This window comes from Neodiprion lecontei, chromosome 1 (genome assembly GCF_021901455.1).
Source record: "Neodiprion lecontei isolate iyNeoLeco1 chromosome 1, iyNeoLeco1.1, whole genome shotgun sequence".
NCBI classification, from domain to species: domain Eukaryota; kingdom Metazoa; phylum Arthropoda; class Insecta; order Hymenoptera; family Diprionidae; genus Neodiprion; species Neodiprion lecontei.
In genome coordinates this window covers 40,056,641-40,078,844 of record NC_060260.1, presented here as the reverse complement: position 1 = coordinate 40,078,844, position 22,204 = coordinate 40,056,641, and the positions used below count along the sequence as shown (strand labels likewise).

Sequence of the window (22,204 nt, the reverse complement as noted above, 5' to 3'; positions counted from 1 at the left end):
GACATAACGCGGCATTCGTCTCCCTTCCAAATCGTAGTGAGGCGGCACCAGAGCCAGGAATAGAAAATGGCCGGCGGCGCGCCGTGATAATTTTTGTGTTGTCAAAGAGTCCTGTCAAGACGTTGTGTTTATTTACTCAAAATACGGAATAAATTTTTACTCAAATGGACCTCCACGTTCCAATTTACGCTTGGTATGTATCGGAGTGTTGCACTGACCGTAGCACAAGTGGTGAAAAACGGTAGAACAACGATTGTGAGAAAGCAGCAATTCCCCTTGTCAATACACTGCTTTCCCTGGCAACAAGACGGCGCACGGCCGTCTGCCATCGTCCGTTGCTTCTTTATCAACTTTCCCAAATAATTTATGTCCACGTATTGTTCTCAGCGAGCATAGAATTATAACTTCGGTTAGTGAACTCTGCTTTACAATTTAACAACACGAAGAACTTTCCTTTTACAAAACGTACAAACCTTTTATTATGCCGCAATGCATAATATCTATTAATCTGCCTTTATTCTTTTATAAAAGCTGATATAAATGTTGAAACAATCGACTAATTGAAGCAGCTTTTTGTCTCCGGTAATCTAACTCGAACATTGAGCAAAAATTTGCTACACAGCTGTAATACTGAAATATTTGAAGCTGTGGTGGAAATTCAGAAATATTAGTCAATTAGAATGATCATTTCTCAGTTCTGTCTCTGGAGACGATTATCAATGCATACTTCAACTGTTAAACTATTATAGGAACAATTTGTTCCAGATCATAAGCTTTACACACCTCCCAATCCGTGAGTGGAGGGCATAGAGATGGATAAACGTCCCGAAAATCTAGCTCCTTTCTCCTCAGGTGAGTTATTTCTATCGAATAGTTGTTTCTAATGATACCAGCTATTTTGAATTTCTTTTGTCTTCGTTGTAATTCTATTGCAATTTATTAATCGAGCGATTACAATATGGAAAAAGTCAATCTGCCAGCTACACTAGCTCGTTTGTCACTTTTCTTGGAAAAAAATAAACCTGTTTATTGACTCATGCAATGTGGTTAGCACCAAATCAGATTCTGAGAGTACACAGTAAACCTTTTCCTTCAACTACAATAAGTAAAAAATTTGAGTAAATGGATTCCTGCAGAATAATTGACAAGTCAAACCGTTTCGATTGTTTACACATCTCTGTATTCAATCTTTACCTTAGTCAGATTGATGGCCATTTGACCGCAACCTTGAATACAAATACGACTAGAGAAAGTATTTTGTCAATGAATCATCTTGCACATCATACGCATTGAGTCTGTATCAGGATTTAATTCGACTTCTCAAACCCAAAGACTAGTCTGCGTATAAATATACGTGAAAATGCAGGTAATACTGGGTATCAGAAAATGAGCACTGCTGCGTTTTGTGTTATAGTTTATACGATCACTAGTTTTGGTAAAAAAAAAATTTCATTCCTATGAAAATCAGCAAATAAGGTTTTAGCACCATTTTGCACTGGAAGAATAACATTAATTGTCACAAGTTTCACACTAATGAATGAATTATATCACATGGAAATCGGTCGTTCTAAAATTACGCGAACGTTGCAGCAACCGCTGCAGCATCGATTTTGAGGACAAATTCGTATTTCACCTCTAATATCTCTCTCTACATATGTAGGTATATCCTGCGAAAAAATCGTCCATTTTATGTCGGATCCGGCATAAAATGATCTATTTTCCAAGTAATTACAATCTCTAGCTTCCGCACGTTACACCGCAGAAGATTTAATCTCGTTGCTTTGGTCTACCCGGCCTTCACTGAAGTCGACGACACCATATTATCATGTGGTTACATAGTAATGTAAGAAAATGTTGGTTGTTTCCGTTGTTTCCTATCAGGTCACGTGTATTAGATTCTTATACCCCAGATTGGTTGGTGGTAAACACCCTGTGGTTAAGATTACAATTTTCTCAATGCTCTTTTGTTGAAACCGTAGCGTTTGGTGTTTGATCCATTACACGGGTTTTCTGTATCAATCAAGTGGCTACTGCACGATGTCTTCGGAAAATGCATTCTACATGGGTAAATGTTATTGTTCGTTGTAGTGTACTGTAGTTTCTATGGTCCGAAACGCCATTTTGCATTTTTATCTTAAAATACAAAGATTCTAATGAATGTTCGAAATAATTTCTCGTTGCCGATGTTCACTTGTATGACGTCTACTTAGGTATAATTGTGCGCAAAAGTCTTATCATTACACTGTTTTGATTTTACAAGGTGTAATTAAGTTACGCATTTGAAGGTTGAAATTCACACGTGTATCAATTGAATGATCACACAGAACGTCGTGCAGTGTCCTCACAGAATACGAAATAATGAAAATTTTTTGAAAGCAAAAATTTTATCGCGTTCAAAATTATTCAACCCACCGACTTTCCTGTCCATCTTTCGTGGTATCCTCGAATAGTGCGAATCTTGTGTATTGACAAAACCATAAATGGAAAGCAGCCCGACTTTTCGTCGCAGCATACGGCTGGATTTCGTTCAACAAATGAACAAACTTACAGAACGTATTAAAACTCTGATACGCGCAATTTCGTTAAATTTGCGGTAATAGATCACTTTCGAAAAATATCGCTTATAATAGACGCCCTGAACTGCAGAAGAATCCAATTACGACATACACAAATATATATATATATGTGTATATAATACATACACTACATGGATACCTACATACACACGGTTTACTGCTAATTCTGTATCACCAACTCCGTTTTCCTGACAGTGCAGATCTGATCCCCCACTCACCTTTATCCGTTCGGATGAGCATGCGAATTAAGGATGATATGAGATAAGAAAAGCATACACGATTATACGCGGAGAGAGAAAATCTGTAATATTGCTGTTGTGCACCGTTTGCGATTGTATTTTCACCCCAATCAGCGAAAAATTACAGAGATGAACACCGTTTGCCTATACATCCACTATACGTGGTGGTATAATTCTACTAGATCGAATTTACCCTGTAATAACAAGTAAAACTGCGTATATTACCCTGCCAATTGACGATGTACAGAACTACCTCTGAACTCTCTGTAGATTGATAAACAGAAGTCTGCGAGTAATATTGTAGACGAAGAAAAATTGTCAGGCTGAATTTAGTAACGTTAAGATCACGAAACCTGAGGCTAAAAAATCATCATTATTGGACAATTAAAAACAACTTTCAAGTATATGGCTTTTCAAAATTAAAATACATTTCGTTTATTCCTAAAGATGCATCGTTACAGAAACGTTGCTAACTTCATCCTCATGAAAAATTTCGGACTTGATTGTCGAATATTGACGAGGTGAAGTTAGCAACGTTACCGTGACCAAACATTGGGAGAAAAAAACACTATTTTCTTTTTACAATGATTTCGAAAGAACTAAGATTTCGAAATGTGAGTGTGTTTTGTTTCGTTGATATACGGTTTACCGAATCTCAGACAATTCCAAAATCCCGAAATAACGGTTTTTCCTCAGCACGAATCGTCACGACGATAACGCGACTAACTTCAGTACGATGAATGTCGAGATTGCAGGTATCAGGTGGTACGTATTCCGTGTACATACACGAGCGGAATGCCGGCATGCGTATCGCGGCGCGTATCACGACGATATTATACATACGCAGATGCTGCTCGGAGGGGTTGTTGAGGGGAGGTAGATAAAAGGTGGGGTCGTTCGTACGGGGCTCGCGGGGGCTGCTCGAGCTCGCGGATCAATTCCCGCTGGCGAGTTACGGGAAAAGCAACAGTCAGTCAGTCATTCGGTATTGGGTCGGTGGAGGTTGGCTGGCGGTGGATCGGGCTGGTCGTCCTCGGTCGTCTCGTTTAACTCGGAAATAACTTGCCGCGTTTTCCACCCTCTCGTAGCCGATTGCCGGGAAACGTGTCGAGGAAAAAAGCGATGATGGTGAGGTGAAGAATCCACGTACCCGGCATTACCCTCAGCGAGTTGTTCCGCCTTCTTCACAGTATCCACCAATGCCGGTGCGTCCGTACCTTCGCCTTACTGTATATAATTGACAAATCTCAATTCGGCAGATTTGATTTCCTCTGATATTTCATTCTTTCCCCTTGTTTACCCTCTTCCTTACTTCCTTCCTTGCTTTCTCAAATATATAGTCAGATGCAAGACCCTGAAGTTAGTAACCTTAACGTAACGAAACGTGGGGGGGAAAACCACTGTTTTGCAATTTTATAGTAATTGAGGTAGTTGAGTTTTCAAAACATGAATATATTTTTCTTTATTATAATTTACCGTATCGTCAGACATTCCTATAATTGCGAAACAACGATTTTTTTTCTCTCTAAACCTGGATTGTTACAACAACGTTACCAACTTCATCTTCATTCAGGTACGATAGATAGATAAAAATCATGCCTGGAGTGATGAAGACGGAAGATCGCAACAATGTCGATTCTGCGATCAGTGTTAATTCGACAAGTCGGGATGAGAGGAGGAATGTTCGTTTGCACATATATGCTTATGTATAAGTAATTGTTATGTTTTACCGATTATTCTTAACGTGAACGTTAGAAGGGCTTCGTAATTCCTGATCGGACTTTTTACGTCTTCTGTCGTCTCTCGGGGCATTTACACACAGTGCACGATTTCCCTCGCTTCGCGTGAGCACGGATATTGAACGCGACCGGAGTTATCATTTCCATCAGTATACATATTATTACAGAAATTTAAACCAATCTGATTGTTTTTCGGGAAGTAGTGACCTTGCCAGAAAACCTCCCTTTCTGTTGATGCTTCTGTATCCTCGCGCGCGTTCGATAAGACGTTAATTTTAACGACTGACGTGGAGTTTAAAAATGTGTATTACAGATTTTCTGTCGCATTGGTTGCTGATCACCTGAAAATATCCAAATATTATATTATTCATTCTTCCTTGGCCCGATGATTTTTCGCTTTTAAGCGTAAACTAGCTGTTTCCAACCGAAAGTTCCATATTTCCGTGACGAATCTTTGCCGTGGCATTAATACAACAAATATTCGTTTCGTATTATTACGACAAAGCCTTTATGACGTAATTTATCGTGTCTATATTTACCTATAACGTTGAATATGCTGAACGGAATTCTAATCGATATTTTGGTAAATCGATTCTGTTTGGAAACGAGATTCTCGATTTAATATGTTCGCCAAAAGACAGTGGAAATTGAAGAGGGTTTTCAACGCGACTCAATGTTTCCTGAAGCTTTACAAGACAGGTATAAATACTATGAATATGTAGTGTTTAATCATATGGCATGCAGCGTATATGAGTATTTTCATAACGTATCTGCATGTGTAATACAGAAGTGTTGCAATGCAGCCCAGGAAACACTCTTTAAACGTATATTTCCTCTCAACGCGAGACTTACGGCGGCAAGAGAGTAGTTGAGACCCTCTAAATTGTTAACGACGAATCAAGGATCTTCGTACGAAATATTTCGCCTTATCTTAAATAGTCAGAACCCTTGAGTCTTTCTCTCCCGATTCGTAGCCTTCGGCGGATCTGCGTTATTGTTCAAAAATGAGTTCGGAATCATATATCCGCAGCATGGATCGTGTATGGCAAGCCGTTCCACCCTTTTATATCTCATATAATAGAACGATTCATAAATTTTTAATTTTCCAATTCCCTTGGGAGGTGATGTGCGAGAAATTATTTCAGTTTCGCGTAACTGTGATCGACGAAACAATATTTCACCAGTTATTTGTAATCACATTTTTATCCCCAGGTGATAATAATCTTATAGCGAAATCTTAGAATGCTTCACACGGCGGGTCACGTGCTCGACAATGTGCATACATGAATATACGAAAAAGAAAAATAATGAAATTTTGTCTTGGTACATCAGGCGAGAAGGAACGATGATACAGTAGTATATGGCATTACTCTCCGTGCGGGCACAGAAAATGCAACGGTAGCGTCGAAACTTTTCCTGATTTATCGCCTGGGGCCGATTGATTGATTCTCTCTCTCTTTCTTTCTCTGTATCTCTCTCTCTCGTCTTTGTACAGAAAATTATTTGACCTGGTTCCTATTCAATCTGCATGCCATTATTATGCGGCATGTATAGTATGCGTTCAGATTGCCGTCTCTTTGACTTTCGACCACGAAACGTCGCAAGGAGGGTTCTGGCAAGGAGGGAGAGAGAGAGAGAGAGATGGGATTTGTTCCTATTGTTCTCCGTTTCTCCTCGTTATCAGTTTTCCTACATCGTGGAGTACAGAAAGTAGGGGTACTAGGTATTGTCCTTACTTACATACCTATTTACAACGTATCAATGTACCTGTCTGTAACTTGATGATGACGACCATTGTCTCACCCAAGAAGTGACGAAATCCCTTCGATCATAATCATGAAGATGCTGTGGCGAATTTAGGAGAGATGATGAGAAAACATTGTTTTAAAATGACCGACGAAATCTATGAAATCGCAAGTACAGTTAGAGCCTTATATCGAAATTTATTGATGATGTTATTTTTCGCTACAGCCTTTTTTTTTATAACATCGACTGAATATGGAAAAAATCCATGTTCTTTTAACGGTATTTTTCCGGTAAATGGAATTGAGTATTTGAATATATAAAAAATTTTAGACCTTACTTGAATATTTATAACATATGCTGCTAGGTGACGATTTCATTCTTATGGTTACTATCTTTATATTGATTGTTACGATGTACTTTGGGATACAATGCAATATCTCATAGGTACTAAATTCATCCGATCGTACTAATTCGAAGACCCGGTTGATTATTCTGATAAAATTTACCAGAATTATATCTTCAGATCTATGATCAAGCGATCCGTTAATTTCCAAAATTAATAAACTCTGGTAGCAGGTGTAAGAAAAGAAAAAAACACATCTATAGATTTAAAACGAATAATTCTAAATATCGTTACCAAGAATAACTTGAATCACGAGATCGAAAGAGTTACAAAATAAAAATTCTGACTATTCTTAAAACTGTTAGTGAAATTCTATCGATGCCAGATAAACAATTTGTGACTTGAAAATGAGGGATCAATTGTATATCTTTTCCAGACGAATGTCCGAACAGCGGAGAGGACAGCGACGAGGATGTAATAACGGATTACCTGAGTTCCGCAAATCCCAACGATAGCCGAGTAGCCAGAGGAACAGACGACGAGTTGGATGGTTTGACGCTTGACGGAGGTGCCTCAGAGTCCGAGTATACGAAGGACGGGTCTTCTGTCATTGTAATGTCGGACAGGGGTCTCGACCAGCTCAAGCAGCAGCCTGGAGGAATCGGTGCACAGCTGCGCTCTACGGGGCCACTGGTACCGATAATTAGTGTGACTCCCCATTCTCCAGGATTTGCAAAGCACTATCCTGTTCTTGGTGAGTTGTATGCAGAATGCGATACGGTTGAAAAATGCCAACGAAAGCTGACCATGTTGGTACAATCATGATTCGCAGATGACAACCTTCGTCAACTGCACGAGATACACGAAAGCATTCAGCGAATGCGGGATTTGACGCTGACCACTACCGGTCACAATGCTCGCTCCCGCCTCCATCGTCATCACACGCAAAGGCTTAGTTCTTCTTGTCCCTCGCTTTGTCCTCTAAATCCCGTCCCTCTCCGTACTCATGAGCATCAAGATACCAGCTCTGACCCCGACTTGTTAGTCGACGGTTCGGCAAACAGTTCGCCCACCCATTTTCCCTCATCTAATCGTCACTTGCCCCATGGAAGTCAAGGAGTCGACAGACGACGAAGTTGGACCGATCTTGAGGATTCAAGACGGGGTTCGCGCCACTCTGGACAGGACCATCACCTTCATCTACAAGCCCGAACGATGGTTAGTCGTTTTATTATGATTTATTATGATCTGTTATTGCTATCATCGTTATTATTATCTTTTCTTCTCATTACAAATTCATATAATTTACCTGGTTTTGCCTGTCAGGATGAAACAAACATCTTGAACGATTTTTCGTTTCAGCGTCAGCGGAGCATAAGCCTCAGTAGCTTGGAGAGTGAACTAGATTTAGATTTAGATAGTAAGCCTCACCCCACTGGAACGGTACCTGGAAGCAAAGCGTCTAGATCACAAGCCAGTACTCATTCACTCAACGAAGCAGATCTTATTCAGGTATATTTTTTTCATGAACGATGTTATTCAAGTACGGAAATTCTCTATCTTGTGGAAACTGAATACTCTTGAAAAATAACGGAAACATCTACTCATCTAGTGATATTTTTAGGGTGACTTTCAGAAGATCGTTGCAAAGAGAGAGAGGCTGGGCGAGAGCGGAGGACTGATGCCCGGAATTACTGGCTCTCGTCTACCACTGCAGAAATCCATTTCAACACCCTCAATTGTTACACCCCCTGTCCACACGCATCTTACTGATTCTGGGACTCGAACTACTCCTTTACTTACCGCGTAAGTAATTCCTGAAACAGGGTATAGGCATTGATAGCTAGGAAATAGGTCAACCACAACCCTCTAATTATGGGCACATGTTTAAAGTTTTTAAACTTGCCTTTTGCTTGTGGTTTTTCCCGTTATTAGAATAATTATTTATCAGGTTCCCCTGCGGCTATGGCTTACATTGGAGACTGCAGTCTAGCTTTTAGTTTTTGGCTATATTCTTGAATACGATGTTTTTAAATTCTACAGTAGATGTATTTTTTAAATTCTACATCAATTATTTAAATTCTTGATCTAACTCGAACACAGTTGAAATTTAAATAATACACTTTACTGGATTGCTTTCGATTCTGGATCTTGACCCAATTTGTTTACTGAAAATCAAGCGCGAGGACTGTGCTGCAAGGACGAAAATGATTCAACTTTTATTATGGTTTCAACGAGTTAAATCTTGACTGCTTATTCATAATGCTATTTTTTATTTATTTTGCATCTCACATTTGTTCTAAATTTCACTTTATATATCAAAATGCATGGCTACACATTTTTAAAAAACCTCTTTGCTAGATCTTTGCCATAGTTTCATTAAATCACCATTTGGCAGAGTTTTAGCTAAAGTCTCCGCAATAAAGCAGAAATTATAGAACAATTTGTTGCTATAATTTTCAAAATTTGAGGTGGACTTTAGCTCCAAGCTCTTTAGTCTTGCCATTTGTGTTACGTGCTTGAAAGTTAAACCGCGCATATAGTATTCTACATGGCCCGGGACGTCACGACAGAGGCAGCGGAAGCGAGACAGAAACGGAGGATCTTATTCCACAACGAAGCCACGGGTTTCACGGAGATTTGGCCAGAGAAGGTACACCCAATGCACAAGCCTCCTTTGACGAACTACTTACGGAGTAAGTATTTTATTCGGGTTAGGCATTTTGCAGTTTAATTATTATTTGCTGGCATTGTAAATCTGTTCCCATAGTAGGCAGCTATTCCCGTGTAAAGAATATCATTTAATTATTCCCCGATCCATAAACATAGGAGTAAAAACTCACTCTTTTATATTACTTGCACTTTGGAAGCAGTTGAGATGGCACATGCACACGAATCCTGGAAAATAGCAGAATTACGTTTTCTTTGCTCCAAACAAAACTATGACTAAAGGTTACATTACTTTTCTATTATAGCGGAGTTGTGGACGACGATAATCATTCTGAGAAGACACGTCGAAAGCGGGGATCTCTATTCTTTCGTAAGAAGAAAGTAAGTTTTTTTCCTTTTTAACCATTGGCCATGCAATCAGAACAACTGCCATCGTAAAAATTTCCGCTATATTTATAAATCATCTTGTTGAAGGATAAAAGCGGCAAAAAAGCAAACCAAAGTCAACAGCACCAGTGGGTGACGGTAGCTGCAGCTAGTCATCAAAGCGGGGCAACATGTGATTTTTGCACCAAGCAGCTGGTGGCCAACAAGCCAGCTCTACACTGTGAAAGTCAGTTTTTTCATCAAATTGTTTAACCATTAGTTGATTTAAACAAGTTTCATTGTTAATCATCACTCTCCAGTGTTATCTATGAAGTGAAGCTTGTTATACATGATTTTAAAAGTTAAGTTCACTATAAAATTTTCCATACTTTTCTGGATTCTGAACTGGGAAAATTGTAGATTGCGGAGCTACTGTTCATCAAAGTCAAGGATGCAAGGATCAGCTGACGTTGGAGTGTGTCAAGCAGAAGCAACATTCATCAAAATCGGGATCCAAGTCCGTGTCTGGCACTCCAGCAGCGACCAACAATGCTAAGAGAGGGTCGACGTCTTCATTACCTCCTCCTTTGTCGACGAACAGCGGGAGGTATGTGAAATTACTAATCAATAATTTTTTCCATGGTTCGCCGTTAGTTGCTGCATTGGTTCTGGTTTTACAGCTTCAGATTAGGCCGCACGTCATTACAATCCCAGGCTTTAAGTATTCCGCGGGCATGAATTCTGAGCTATCACGTTCACGAACAGAGTAACACGCAATTCCAATTTGCGTTCGAGGTTTTGTTACTTTTTTTTTTTTTCAAATAAGCGTAAAAAAATATATATTTGCTCGGCCAACGCTTGTTCACCTTTATACACATATTGTGGAAGGAGCATGTGAATATATGCCAAGCATCGCGAAACAATGGATTTTTATCAATCTGTGAAAATCTTAACCATAACACTATAAAAGTTGAGCGTTAAAACTGGCACACCGAGTCTCAGTTTACACATCCGATTTAAAGCAAGTTTATTTGCAGCTTCTGTATATTTCGCACTACCTGCGTCCATTGTCCAAGCAATGGTAGCTCTTAGTTGGCAATGACGCTTACAATTTAGGAATGCTGAAAAAGTCGTTCTTGCTTTACAATACGCTTGGATCTAATCAATTGCGGTAAAGGCAAGTATATCTGGCATGCCTGGGTCCAGGATTGAGGATTTCATGGTCGTTCTAAATATATGTCTATATCTCAGTGTTTGTTAATTAAATAGCAGCGGAAACTATTTGTGGAGCGTGTCGGAATTATAACATGGCGATTGAAAAGTGTAGAACAAAAACGTTGTAACAGCCATAATAAAATAACTATTCATGAGCCCAGACATTGTATTCCCATTGTTTTTGGCAACAGGTTGCAGAGGGGAAGCTAAGAAAATTAAATTTCACAAAAATGGTAGCTACAACATTTTTACTTTGCATTCTTCACATTAGACTCACATCAACGCATTACACTACATGTGATTTAGTAGTAAAGAACACCTGCTAGTGGATCTAGTTTTACCCATCAAATTAGTTTTCATCCAGTTCGTCCCATAATTATACTGCGGCACAATTATTCTTACAAAGATCGGAACAAGCTGTTAGATTCGATGGTATTAATATATTTATTCATCCAAGAAAGCTACGGAAAAGAGAAAAGACGGAGAAGAAACAGATTAGAGATATATTGGTGTTAAATGCAAATGGTAAAGAAATGGGAGGGAGGAGGAGTGATAGCGTGAATTTAAATGGCGCTAATGCAGTGTGTGCTTTTTCCTTCCCCCGTGCATTCCTTCCCGTGCAACTGCAACAAACCAATTGGAATTTAATGGTACTGATTGATCGACGATAAAAGGGAGATTAGCAACAAGAAAACCGCAACGGGATACAGTCCTTGGCGGCGAGTCGCCACCAAGCTAGGAGTCAAGTAAGTCTCGGATATCTGACATCTATCCTAATCCTACACCTGTACCTGCCAAACTCGCCGCCACGTTTCTTCGTCCCGTCATCCGTCCGTTTGTTTATTCGTTGGTTGTCTTTGTTGCTGTTGTACCGTATTCACAACACTGTGGACAATGATCATCCTGATGACGTTCACCCATCTAAGGATTTGTTGATTTTGCACTATGCATGATTGTTATTTTGGTTGGTAAGATCAAGCGAAAAATCTTTCATCATGGTGCCCATTTAATGCTCAAGTGTTGCCAATATGTGCGAGCTAAACAACATTCCAAAGGATGTATCATGAATATTTTACATTCCAAACATCCAAGGAAACGGAAAAGTATATGTAAATCTCTGTTGCACATTGAAAAAGTTTAAATACTTTTTGTTCCTACTCCAATCGCAAAGTGTTGAAAAACTGAATCTCAACGCCTTCTGCTTCTAAAACCGCTTGCTTCTCCCATCATTTCCATTTGCTCATCGTTTTCAATCACTTTTTTGTCCACATCTATCTTATGTATATACCTATCTACTGTAGTCAGTAGCAGCATTATTGAAAAACTGCAGCAACGAATTGAACATATCGAATCAGTTTGGTTATCCGCAACGCACGTCTGTTCTTTCTCTCTCTCTTGGTCTCTTTTCAGTATTTGTCGATACAAAAAAAACGTCCACAAGATGCTACCAGCTCCGATCATGTCAACTGTGTTCTCTGTTATTTTTAAGTATTGGACCTGCAATGTTTGACACCATCTTAGATAATGCTGTAACCATATTATGGTGTAGGAATTTATGCAGTGCCGAATAACTTTCGAATTCAATGTTAAGTTTCATTTAGAACATGAAAAAAAACTAAGAATTACAGAATTGCAAAATGGGATAATATTTATAGATCGTATTTGCTATGGTGTAGTGTATTAATACCGTTTATTAGATGTCTGCGTTTTGCTTTGGTTCAATATTTTTTTTAAATCCTTCGGAATTAAATACACTGTTGAGGTGTTTATAATTAGGACTAGATACCCAACTGTGTCTCCATGGTTTGCAAAGGTTCATGCCAATCATTGTTCGGCTACGCTGTAGACAAGTAAGGAATTGGTACACGAAGTTGAGTTAATTTTTTTTTCTTTTTTTAACAAAAAGAACTCTAACTCTTTTTATTGCAGTCAAACGATCAATGAGGAAAGAGACGGGGATAGCACTGGACACCATCGTGAAGCGCCAAGGTAAGTTAAGTTGTAAAAAAAAACTTCAAAAAACCTGGTATGACATGTTGCTCCATATCTGAGTCTGTGATTTCTCCCAAAAACATAGTTGAGATTTGAAGCAACAGTCATGTTTCATCTTTGAAAACATATTGAGGAAGCTCTCAAGGTGCGGGCGTCTAACGATAAACGATACATCAGTCAAGTTTTACCATATTCTTTTTCCACACACTCCGCAGCATGACAAGTCGCTACGAGTACTTGAATTTTCTGCTTATCGAATGCTAGTATTAGATTATTGCTTCATTCTGATCTAGTCCTTTCTGTGTCATATGCTCTCATATTTGTTTGTCATCCGATTTTATGTAACGTCGCTATTCATATATTGCAGTATGTTTGAAAGGGGTCATCTCCACGATTTTATGTAATGTATTCAAACTTTCTTAAAAATATTTTTCAAAGTACTAAATCGAATGAATATATGCCATATTTCATCGCTCAAATCTTCATGAGAAATTGATTTACAGGAAAGTACTTAACAAAAAAATCGTACTCATCACCTTCTTCGCTGTTCTTACGACCTTAAAGCATGTCATGAATAATTTGACTCATTCGATTTCCAGTAACTGGGAAGAACACGAATTTGGCGAAGAGAGTCATCAGTTTAACGTCGGTGATTTAGAGGGGCTGGACCCTGAGTTGGGCTTGGGAAAAGAGGAACCCGATTCATGGACTGCAGCCGTGGGGCGCAATGTAGCCAGGGGTCTTGTAAATAGCTGCGAGCGCGAAGTTAAGCGACAGGAGCACATATACGAGTTTGTCTTGACAGAGAAACATCACTGCCTTGTTTTACTGGCTATGGAGCGAATATTCGCTGATGGCCTTAGGCGTCATTTTGGCCTACCACCTACAGATCTCGAACGAATGTTTCCTCGGCTACGAGATCTTACAGATATTCATCTAAAGTTTCTGTTAAAGCTGAGGAGACGCCAACAGTCCAACTCTGTTGTGCCAACTATAGCGGACATTTTGATCGAACAGTTTTCAGGGGGTAATGCTACATCAATGAAAAGTGCGTATGGTGATTTTTGTAGTCGTCACCGTGAAGCAGTGAATGCCTACAAATACTATTATCGCAGCGAGCCCAGATTCGTTCGCTTTGTACGGCATTGCCAGGTGAGCAAAATTGAAAACATTTAATCTATAGTTTAACTTTGACGGTTTTTGTCGATTTTAAAACGAAAAGAAATCACCTAATCTCTTTTTCTTCATTTCATTACATGACTTTTTACTAACTTTAGAAGTTTAAATATCTAGGCCATGTAGATCTTTCCAAACAAAGTTTTGTTTACTTCGAAATAATGGTAGTAAATTCAGAACGGATTATCGACAGGCAAATCCTCTCTTGAAGAAGAAAGGCATTCCAGAGTGCATTCTCTTCGTCACCCAACGATTGACAAAATACCCGTTGCTCGTTGAACCTCTGATCAAGACAGGGGTTGCATCCCATGAAGTCGAGGATCTACGCCAAGCGTTGCTTCTTGTTAAGCAAATTTTAGGGGATGTCGATGCCCAAGTTGCCGACAAGGAGCGAGCTGATCGAAAGCTAGAGATCTATCACAGGTATGGTGTTAACTAATTGACGGTTTGATGAATACATAAAGTTTATCAGACATGAAAAACAAATCTCTGAACCTTTCCACAATTCATCAAGGCCAATTCAATCGATATTTTTCTTTACAAGTTTAATTTCAAATAATGTGATTCTGCGGTAATGTTCTAGTACAGACAGTGTACATTCAGAGTCTAAAAGCCTCAGAAGAAAATTTATTGAATTCAACTGCAATTTGCAAAATCCAATTTTTTACAATATTTTAAAATTTCTAAAGAAGGCACTTGATCAAAAATATGGAACGGAATTCTCGTGTTCTTTTTGTGTATAGTTTTGGGCTAGATTTGAAAAACAATTGTTTAACTTACCCATTTACCTACATGTTGATATAGAGATTATTTTTTACATTTGACAGAATCGAGGCTAAGTCTTTCGCCACGCATCGGGGTATGAAGTTCAAAAAGTCGGATGTGCTAGGAAGCAATCGTACCCTCAAATTTGAGGGTACAGCATTCTTGATGCAAGGTCGTAGCAAAATGGCACCTGTGGTTGTTGTCGTTCTATCGGATGTATTATTCTTTCTTGCTGAAACAAGAGATCAGAAATATGCATTCTTTGCACCAGATAACAAGGCTGGTGTTGTCTCACTTCAGAAGCTACTTGTGAGAGAGAAAGCTGGACAAGAATCCAGAGGTATCTTTGAATCCAATTATATTATTGGTTGTACAAGAATGTTTTCTTTACGGGATCATTCGCCTATTCAAGCAGTCGCGGTACGCAAATTAGTAATCATATAGTTTACCGTAATTCATCTTTCAGGCATTTATTTGATAAGCAGTAACCCCTCGGATCCGGAAATGTTTGAACTGAAAGTGCAAAAACCCAAGGACAAACAGCTCTGGATACAGGCAATAAGAGCTGCAGTTGAAACATGTCCGCAGGATTTAGAGAACGAAAATGACGAACTGGGTAACAACGGAGAAAACGAACATAGGGATAACCGTTCCTCATCTGTATCAACAATATCTGCCGAAGAAAGACAGCGTATTGTCGACGCGAAACAGTCACATATACGCGACATTGTCGGTATGTATACTCATCAAATCGTACCAATAATTGTCTCAACCAGAACAATATTACCAGTGAAATATAGAGCAAGAGAATTCAATTCGCCTGATAGTAGTAGAAGTCTTCATCTATATTTGTGGACAGAACTTGATACGCAATTAAATGTTATTTTTTGATAACTTTGAGTTGAAGAATAAGACAGTCATAGATCTGATTATATCCACTTGTAGATGAACTGCGAAAAAAAGATGTAGAACAAGCCGCGTTACTCGAAGAAAAGATGGGATTGCAATTGAGACTTCGATCTGCTACCGGTGTGTGGAACACAAATGAAAGTGACAACGAACGAGAGAGTCGAGAAGACAGAGAGTTGCCCGACTGCAGTAAATTAGTGCCAGATTACAAACGACTTGTGCACGCTGACATAGGTTTAGTCTGGAGTGAGGTAAGACGATGTTTTTGCTTAAATCAATTTGTTCATTTTTTTCCATAATGAAAGCTGTAAAGATGACTAAATAAAAAATCACGTTACAGGCTGTTGTTGCTGTTCAGAAGGCGATGCGACTTGCCAGTTCATTGTCATTTAGTACAGGAAGTGCAACACTTTCACGTAGTTTAAGCTCCGCTGGTGAACGGCATAGTGAAGCCTATGTGCCGCCAGCACTGTGTGTACCTAGACGTGCGGAAACGTTTGCTGGGTTTGATCACAATAAGGTAATTAAAATATATTGGTTTATTTACCACATGGCATGAAAGTTCTTCGATATCATCATGAAATACTTTTTTTTACAATCGAATCGAAAAACTTGTCGAATTGACACTTTGAAATTCTTCAGGTAAACGGGATTTTATTATTTCAGGAGCGTTCCCCGTGGCGCGACAACACAACTTTGAATTCTGTCATTCCGCCCATGAAGATTGGTCATTTATTAAGTGAATTGGGTGAAGGAAAGGAGGATGAAGAAGCAGACACTGCGACCGATGGAAATCGAGATCAACAATTAGCTGCCGTTCAGTTGTCACACTACGTTTATAGGCTCTTTTGTATAGTCGCGATTCAAATGACGACGATCAACAGTCTCCAAGCACAGCTAGCAGCTTGGAAAGACGGAAGTGGAAAGTCGACCAATAACCGACCAAATCCGAATCGGCAACTGGAAGAGCTACGCAATCTGCAGGATCAACTTAGCCGTGAAAAGGCGGCGTGGCGTGCGTCAACTCAACAAGAGCGTACGGAACTGGATGAACAGCGGGCCCAACTTTCAAGGTTACGGGATCAACTTACGGCCGAACAGCGTGATGTCACGCAACAACGCGATCAGCTGTATCGCCGACTCGAAGCGTTAGAGAGGCAAGGTGTTTCTCTGGTAACACCGGCTGCAACCGGAGCTGCACCTGCACATGGAAGCCAAAGTACTGACACATTGCCATCGCGGAAAAGTCAGGACAACAAACGTATACCATTGAATTTGATCAGTGCTACTAACCAACAGAAAGTTCAGAGCAGCCTTCCTCCAGTCAAGCAACAGCTGCCTTTGAAGCTGGCCAGTGGCAGCAACAATAATAATTCTAGGTAATTCTCGCTCAAAACTTGAATCTGTCTTTACAAAAGTTAGCCCTTTTCTAACAGTTCATGCTTTAATGTGTACAAATATTGATGACAGAAGCTCGAGCATCATTGCCAATAACAGCCCTGATCGTCACTCAAGAGCTGGTAGCAGTCCGGCAATCGTGACAAGCTCATCGTTTTCATCACCTGACCTTAGTAGCAGCAATAGTTTTAGCAATATTAACACCAACACGCAGACTCGATTACGAGCAACACGTTCGCCTCCTGAACAGCCGCATCATCACCACCACAACCAACAGCAGCAGTCGCAACAATCACAACAGCAACAACATCAACAGCAAAGGACGGAACAACCCCTAGAAGAAGAAGTTATATTTTTCTGACGGCTCTTTAGATTTGGGCGCAAACATCATCGGCCACCACGTGCGCCAGCCTCGCCTCCTGCTATCATTCCTACGATTCCGGCGAGCACACCGACTCCTTCGCGAAGCCAACAGAGGCAGTCACAACCCTCAAGAAGTAGAGTCAAATCATTTTGACTCTTTAGTTGAGACACCCTTTCCTCGTACCTTTCCCAATTGTTCTCCAGGTGAATCCAGGTATGACGGGTGTCCCACTAATAAAGTTATAAAACCGTTCTGGATTTTTCATCCAAGAATCCATTGCACAAACTGTCGGGTTATTAATAGAGGTTGTTGGTTAACGAAAGATGATAAAATGAAAGAATTTTATTAGCGCCAGCAGGGACGACGGGAATACAGATCGTAAATGTATCGTTCTCAGATACATTGCAACAGACTTGAAATGAATTTTAGCTCTCAATATCCTACTTAGGTGAGATGACAAATTGGAGGCAAAACAATGTTCTGTACTATAGATCGAATATTTAATATTGACAACGATATTTGAAGTAATGAATAACGGTGGCAATTTTCTAACGGAACGGCCACAGATCGTTGTATTCTTCCAGAAAAAAAGTATTATGGGTCGAAAAATTTTTAATTATCGGCCAATCTTGTTGACTCTTCGTTCGTTATATACTTATTATTATGTCGACTGACGGTTCTAGACAAGGTTTTAGACGAATCTTTTAAGCAAATACCTGTTGTCGTTTGCTAGTATTAGATGAACATTAAACATATTACGATTATATACATAAATACTTATATATATATATATATATATATACATATTATATATATTCTTATGGTAGGTATTCTTATACCGTAACGTTTAAATATTTTAATAGATTATAAGACTTCTAGAGGCAGATTTGTTATGCCTCGTATTGGTCCGCGTTTGTTTCTTTATACGACTCAGAAACCGAGAACTATCACGCGAGTGCCAATTGATCGCAGCATGCCAATTTCTAGCTATTAAAGTTATGTCTACTAAAAATGAACGTGAAATTGGATCTTTTTTCGATATATTTTCTTGCTGCATTTTATATCCTATATGTATAACTTAAAAAAGTATTAGCGTACACAACGTACAAACGTTACGCATTTATTTTGTAAATGACTACTTCCATCATTAACAAACATTCCCTTTTTGCTAACTAATGAAACATACATTCTTTCATTTCTCTTTCATTATTCTCACTCGTTTACTAACTTTTCGATGATGAGTATTATTGTTATGAAAATGGAATCATTCCTTCGCTATTCGTTATAAAAAAAAAAAAAAGAAAAAAATTACTGTATAAACAAATTTGAAACTAAGGTTCGATGAAACGGTTTGTGGTAACTTATGTCCTGTTACTGTTCTCAGGCTTGTTTGCCGAAGAGAATATTCTTCGTTAGTGATATAAAAGTGTTGTTCGATCAATTCATTCCAGACAGATGGATGAATGAATAAGCGGATCCAATTTGTAAATATTGTGACGAAATCTTGGAAAATTTTCGAAGAGCCACATATTTATCGATATTTATTTTGCTCCAGGTAATCGAGACTCGTTGAAACGTTTTGGCACCATCTTTCTGGAATATATGTGAAACAGTCGATCAACCTGATTTAAATATTATCAAGTGGCTGTTAACGGAAATGTTGACTGTAGCTACTGACTGTTGATCGATCGGCGTCACACTGCATCAGATAATTATTATTGATAGGATAAGAAAAAGAAACTTAAGTAATATTAGCAACTATCTCTTCTCAATCAATCGTGGTGACAATAGACTGTAAAGGTATGATTGTATCAGGCGCAATGTGTAGAATACTGCAAGTGTACAGTGTATTTCAATGTTGGATGATTTTGGTCATGCAGGTTTATACGGAGTGTTAATATAACTAATAATTGTTAGCTCGTAGCGATGTAGTTGAGTTTAGAACTATGACATTTAATATCATGACAATGGCTATGCAATATCAGGGTGTTCAGTGATTGGGAAATTTTAAATTCCCTCAGAATTTCAGGCTTAATAGATCATAATCTTGCCTCATTCACGTTAAAGAATCCTGTTTTATAGTCATTGCCCAGGTAAAATAAACTTTTTTCTTCTTTCAACCAGTTAAAATTCACGCACGTTGTATTATACGTTTTTACCGTAAAACATCCTTTATATCTTTGAACTCTGATCTGGTACTAAGAAGGAAAAGTAACAATGCACGGGTGGTAAAGAGTCACTAAAAACAAGACCAATTTTACGTGAAAAAGATTCCGCGAATTTAAATAGTGTAGAGTAATATAAATTGTATTTGTAATTAGTGAAACAATTAGGCATAAATATAAAAAAGCCTGAGAATTTGTTGTTGTTCGAAGTCTAACATGGACACTAACAAAAATAAAACAACACAATGAATGAAGTATCTAATTTACCGATTTGACAAAACGAATAGTAGGTTAAATGGAGAAAAAAATAGGAAAATTCTAGAAATCAAGCAATTTCCTAGATTACTAACGCACAAGTAAATTAGATTTTTTTCCGAAATTCGACAAGTCCAGACAGTTTCATAAAATATTCTGATTTTTTCTTGTAAAATCGAAGTCTCAGAGACTTTCAAGATTCGCATGTTTTCAAACTTGCTCAACACCCTGAATTTATATGCATACCGAGACAGGTGCTTAGCCATTTTAGTTAATAAAGAATATCTAAGCCGAAAGATCTATCGCAGAGTTTGCATTCACAATTGATTTACACTGATTTATAAAGCAACCAAAGTGCAATAAATATTTTTTATGGAGTGAGAATTCATGAAACCAACAAACAAATTCCTGGTTCAATTCTTTTTAAAGTATCTGGCTTAACAGTCTGTATTTTTCAATAATGATACTTGTTAATTTGTCTCGAGATCATTGATGCCAGAAGTTAAAATATGGTGATTTCGTTTTCCAACTCACCTAGTACTTTCGTATGGAAATTCAATAATTTGCCACAGTAATCGAAGATGGTGAGAGTTTGATGGCGAAATTCAACATTTCTTTTGCAATCGAGCGTCACGTGAAAAAAAACGTGTCAGTTTATTCAAGAATAATCGTAGAATTAACAATGTATTAACTACAATTATTTGACGGCATTCATAGTTAAAATTACTTTCGTCAAAAAGATGTATGCTTCGAGGTGGCTCGAATATTTATTTTATTTGCCGTGGTGTAACGTCGTTAATTGCCATCAAGCTGCAAAATGAACGCTTTTACTATAATCCTGAAATATGGGACCTACTTTTTGATATTTTGCCGATAGAACTAAGAATATGTGTTGAAAAATAATCCGCTATTAAGCAATCTTCGGAGATGAAACTACCTCTCAAACATTTTTTAGTTTTCTTTTTTAATTTTGTTTTCACTCAACTTTCGAGTTATCTGTAAAAAATTGAAGACTCTCTGGTATTTGAGCAGTCCTTTCACCCGCTGACACTGTTCAATAGCAGCCAAACTTTTACACATATTTTCGTTTTCGTCCTCTTTGTAGCATATGAGAAAGTGGCACTATGTTTTAGCGGTTTGCGAACCAATTTTTTGTTCGTGAACAGCTTGGAATATATTTTTGGACTCTCGGTATTCTCATTCATTCAGCAGTTTATGATTCTTTAATAATAAAAATTTTCTCTGGACAATAGCAAAAGAAATCTTTGGGCATAAATGAAGTAGTGTAAGTGGGCTCACACCCAGAACTTGACAAATAAAATATATCGTTTTCATCTAACTTGCGTACAAATTATCTTCATTTAGACAGTTTCTATTTGCATACTACTTTGGAAAACAGTGACTGACTGATATTATGTTGACCAAACCTAGAATTGCTCTCTACACACGTTCCCGACTATTTAAGAGTTCAAAATTGACCATTGACTGTTGCGAGAGCTTATACTTTATGAATGGTAAATCGAAGCCTATTACAGCCGAGGGTCAGATTATTTTTCTCATGCTTTATAAAGAGAACTCACTGTTATTGGAAAATTATAAAGTCCTAATCAAAGTGTCAATATTGTGATGTACCCGTCAATGTACTTGTTATCCTTTTTTTAAACTCGTTAATTATATACAAGTTTCCAATTACCTTGACTCAGCACGGCATCAATATTTAAAAAGTACTGAACATTCAACAGAGATCAATACTGTACTTAAATTTAACAAATTGATTACTTTCCAAGCTGTTTAATTATTTCAAGTATTTATTTTATGTCGATAAGAATCTTTTAATGTTATAGTTTCATGTAACTGTAACGTTACACGAATTTATAATGTACCAACCATCAGCCCGGGTGCCTATATTTTTTTTGTCAATCCTGAACTCAATGAAGAGTGTTTATTCTTTATAATATCTGGCTTAAAATGGCACTTACAGCATCATGTTTCAAGCTATTAATCTTCATCGCGATTCGACGAAGCCGATTAATTACTGAAGGGATAAGAATTTTTTATTCCATGTCTACTGATCTACTTGCTTCACACACTTTGTTTGTTTTTTTAATGACTTCTTGCTACTAATATTTACACACTGCACCCTATTTCTTTGTAGGTAGTAACGACTGGTTTATTTAGCGCTCAGGTTAGAAAAATAGAACTCGCGTCGCTGATCGAAATTTTTCTCTTGATATTATGAAAAAGTTGGAAATTAGCTTCTTCAATTGCCAAGTTTTTGCGTTTTGC

The 22,204-nt window shown here is 38.3% G+C and overlaps 1 protein-coding gene across 9 annotated transcripts; it reads left to right on the top strand.

Moving 5' to 3' along the window:
* Positions 1-56: 56 nt before the first annotated feature.
* LOC107217207 (rho guanine nucleotide exchange factor 28) lies at positions 57-22,155 on the top strand. Of its 9 annotated transcripts, none has more exons than XM_046734534.1 (20): positions 57-193; positions 766-852; positions 7,080-7,397; positions 7,476-7,861; positions 7,970-8,155; positions 8,268-8,449; positions 9,187-9,339; positions 9,619-9,694; positions 9,788-9,926; positions 10,100-10,286; positions 11,569-11,640; positions 12,824-12,883; positions 13,486-14,038; positions 14,256-14,485; positions 14,890-15,167; positions 15,294-15,560; positions 15,773-15,987; positions 16,077-16,256; positions 16,403-17,115; positions 17,207-22,155. In XM_046734534.1, the coding sequence occupies exons 2-20, from the start codon at positions 813-815 to the stop codon at positions 17,493-17,495; spliced, it is 4,524 nt and encodes a 1,507-aa protein (XP_046590490.1). In that variant the 5' UTR covers positions 57-193; positions 766-812; the 3' UTR covers positions 17,496-22,155. The 9 variants fall into 9 exon arrangements, with proteins under 9 accessions (XP_046590490.1, XP_046590502.1, XP_046590494.1 ...); XM_046734546.1 differs by having other exon boundaries at positions 65-193; positions 774-852; XM_046734538.1 differs by lacking the exon at positions 57-193 and adding an exon at positions 232-409.
* The last annotated feature ends 49 nt before the right edge of the window (positions 22,156-22,204 follow it).